Raw genomic sequence first — 3,852 nt, forward strand, 5'->3', positions numbered from 1 at the left:
ACATTTGATATTATGATGCTATTTAATGTGAGTTACGACATTGTTTCAATGTGATTTTATTTATGATGCTATTTAATATTATTAATGACATTTTTTTTAATATAATTTTAATTATGTGATGATGTTAATGAATTTTTATATTATGATCTAACAATTTCGTCGAGTGTGAAGTGGATGCAGGGTCGACCGTCAAAAGCAAACATATGACCAAGGAGGGGTCTCCTAGCTCGTCGGCAACAACTCACGGAGTGAAAACCTATGCATACACAAATAAATAAATAGATTAATTACATTAAAAATTAAAATCATCAAAATCCCGGTGCGATGGGAGCGTCTGTCTACCGTCGCCGGGCTAGGGCAATCGTGCCCTAGCTCTTCCTTGCTGTGTCTGCATCTGCGTAGGGGGGGTGTACGATCGCGTGGGTAGGGGGGGAGCTGTTTTTTCCTGTTGCAGGTTTTGTTTCATCTTTTTTGGCCGCCGTTCTGTGCTGGGAAGTGCCTGTGTGGGCTGTGCATGCGGGCGGGAGTTGAGCGATTTGGTTGCAGCGCTCTTGTGACGGGTCGGGGCTGTGTTGGGCCCGATCAGATCCCTTTGCGGTGGGGTATCCAGGGCTGAGAGGGCTAATGGCCAAAGGGGAGACGCCTAGGGAGGTGCCTAGTTCAAAATTTCATGAAGCAGTGGCTATGAATTTGCCAGGTCAGGAAGCAAGGGTTTTTGAAAATGCCCTCTTCTCTCAGAATACAGGGGCTACGGATCCAGGCTCGCCTGTGGGATCTCGGATCACGAAGATTAACGGATGTCTTGAAAGGTGCAAAGATAGACCCAAATTGGTAATTCCCTTTGAAATGATTGCTGAAGATGTCGAATATTACTCTAAACATTCGTTGTATTGCAAGTTCCTGGGTTTAAGAGTTTCTCTCCAATTCCTGGAAAACTGGGCTCAGAAAGTGTGGGAACCAGAGGGTGAAATGGAGGTTACGTTGCTAGCAAATAATTTTTTCATGGTAACGTTTCTTTGTATGGCTGATCGGAATAGGGTTTTTGAGGGTGGACCCTATTTTTATAACCAGGTGGGGCTATTCGTCAAACCATGGCATGCAGGATTTAATCCTTCTGAGGAGCTTCCAAATCGGGTTCCGGTGTGGGTTCGGTTACCCAGATTTCCTATAGAATGCTGTCGCGAGGATGTTCTCCATATGCTTGCATCGATGCTCGGGAAGCCGGTGGGTCCTTCATCACAAACCTTGGGTAAGAAAGTTATGACCTTTGCTCGAATTTGTGTGGAACTGGATTTGAGTAGACCACTGCCTGATGCGGTAGAGATGTGTGCGGGCTCATATTCCTGGGTGCAACAACTGGACTATGAGACCCTTCCTTTTCGATGCCATCTATGTCATGAATATGGCCATCTTGTGAGAAGATGCCCAAAGGCCAAGTCAGTGGAACAGCAAACTTCGCCTCCTCCTCGTGATAATCCTAGTATGGACAAAGGGAAGAAGCCTGTTGTTGGGGAGGATAAAGATGCTGAGGGCTTTGTTCGGGTTAAGGCTCGTAATCGGAACAGAGGCCAGAAGCGGACTCTAAGGGAGCGTCAAGAAGAAGATACCTTTAACAGGTTCGAGATCTTGGATGAATTGGGTCAGCCAGAAGTTAATCCTGGAGTAATTATTGAGGATGAACAGGCAGGGGATTCTAGAATGGGGACTATTTCTTCCATTCCTCCTGTTGATTCCCATGAAGAGACTACTGTGCCTATGGTCACGGATGGGCAAACAGGGGTTCAGATGATATTAGAGCCAAATGGTGAGTTGGGGCAAGGGGTAGAGAATGTTTCTATTCCTGCATGGACTGCAGCTCCAGAGTCGGATAAGCGAGGTAAATCTTCTCCTCATCTGGGCATTCTCCAAAAAGATGGTAAGAAGGGGGTCTCAGAGAAAAATGTTAAATTGGGACGAAAGAAGGACTTAGAAAAGATCAAGATGATTGGGGAGACATTGGTGGAGTCAGGTTCTGTGAAGACCTTGGATTCCCACTTTTTGACTCCTTCGAAATGATAGTTATCTCATGGAATGTAAGGGGCTTGAACAGCGGCCCTAGACAAAAGGCTGTTTGGGATTTAGTTAGAAGTCATTCTCCTGATGTTCTCTTCCTTCAGGAGACTAAGGTTTCTATGGAATGCATGATGAGTATTGCATCTAAGCTGTGGAGGAATGGTCTATGTCAGTGCATTGGATCTCAGGGATCTTCGGGGGGTGTGGCATGTCTCTGGAACCCACGAAAGATCCAACCTGTGTCCTTGATTTCCTTTAAGTCCTCCTTATCATTGGTTGCTTTGTGCACTGAGTCGGGGGAATCTGTTCTCTTTTCTAATGTCTACGCTCCTATTGACTTCCAAGGTAAGCTCCTGGTCTGGAATAATATTTTTTTGGTTCGTAGTTTATTTCCTTACTTGCCATGGATTGTTGCTGGGGACTTTAATGCTATTCTTGATCTAACGGAAAAACGAGGAGGTAATACAAGACTGGATCCTTCTTCTTTCTTGCTCCGAGATAATATCTCAGCACTCAATCTCGTGGATATCAAGCCTAGCAATGGCCGCTTCACTTGGAATAATAGAAGGGAGGGTGACAGGTGCATTGCTGAACGCTTAGACCGTTTCATGGTTTCCTATTTTTGGGTGGGTGGATTGTGGTCTTCCAGTTCTGAAATTTTGGATTGGAGAGGCTCGGATCATTGGCCAATTAAGCTTGTCACTTCTTCAGCTCGTCTGCCTCAGATGCCGCCTTTTAAGTTCCAGCTTATGTGGCTTCGTGACCCGGACCTCTATGGTTGCGTTGCCGAATGGTGGCAGGTTGGCAGGCCGGCTTTTGGTACAGCAATGTATGTTTTTGCTAAGCTTCTCCAGTATGTTAAGTATCAACTCAAGCGGTGGAATCGACAATGCTTCGGAAACATCTACCAGGCAAAACAGGAAGCTCAAGTCGAGTTGAATGGCATTACCAGATTGATTAGGGAGGAGGGAGTGTCTGAATATTTGTTACGGGAAGAAGCCAGAGCTTTAAAAGCTTTGGAGGAATGGGAGTTGAGAGAGGAAATCTTTTGGAAACAGAAAGCTCGGATTGAGTGGCTTAAGGAGGGAGACAAGAACACTGCCTTCTTTTTCAATTCAGTGAAAGCCAGACAACATGGTAATGCTATTTCATCTCTGGTGACTGATAGGGGAGAGGTTATTTCTTCTACTCAGGGTATCGCTGATGAAGCAGTGCAGTATTTTGCTTCTTTATTTAGAGAGGAAGCACAGGGAGACTCTGTTGCAGAGGCCCAGGTCCTTTCCTGTATTCCTTCTTTGGTTTCTTTGGAAATGAAACAATATCTTATGAGTGTCATAACTTTGGAGGAGTTAGAAAAAATAGTTTTCCAGATGAAAAAAGGTAAGGCTCCTGGTCCAGACGGTTTCCCGATTGAGTTCTTCCAGGAATTTTGGGACATTATCAAGTTTGATTTATTGGCAGTTGTTCAAGAATCCCAGAAGAATAAGCAAATGCTCCGGGCCCTGAACTCTACCTTCTTGGCACTCATTCCCAAGGGGGAGGGGGCTAACCGGTTAAGTCAATTTTGCCCTATTTCTCTTTGCAACGTAACTTATAAAATTATATCTAAATTGATAGCTGAAAGGTTGAAAAAGGGGCTTATTGTGCTAATCTCCGAAGAGCAAAGTGGCTTTGTGGAAGGTCGTCAGATTTTGGATGGGGTGGTGGTGGCTACTGAGACTATCCATTCCATGGCCAGCTCTAAAGCCAAAGCTATGTTCATCAAGCTGGATATGGCCAAGGCGTATGACAGAGTTCGTT

General features: G+C 45.0%; 1 protein-coding gene across 1 annotated transcript; it reads left to right on the forward strand.

Annotated features, from left to right (window-relative positions):
* The first annotated feature begins 624 nt into the window (after nt 1-624).
* Nucleotides 625-2,055, forward strand: LOC131073409 (uncharacterized). The gene has a single exon (XM_058009857.2). It carries the CDS (start codon nt 625-627, stop codon nt 2,053-2,055), a length of 1,431 nt encoding a protein of 476 aa, XP_057865840.2.
* The last annotated feature ends 1,797 nt before the right edge of the window (nt 2,056-3,852 follow it).

The sequence above is a fragment of the Cryptomeria japonica genome, chromosome 10, assembly GCF_030272615.1.
Source record: "Cryptomeria japonica chromosome 10, Sugi_1.0, whole genome shotgun sequence".
Taxonomy (NCBI): Eukaryota; Viridiplantae; Streptophyta; class Pinopsida; order Cupressales; family Cupressaceae; genus Cryptomeria; species Cryptomeria japonica.

Coding starts and splice junctions, on each gene's coding strand:
- LOC131073409 (XM_058009857.2), top strand. CDS start 625: ATGGCCAAAGGGGAGACGCCTAGGGAGGTGCCTAGTTCAAAATTTCAT.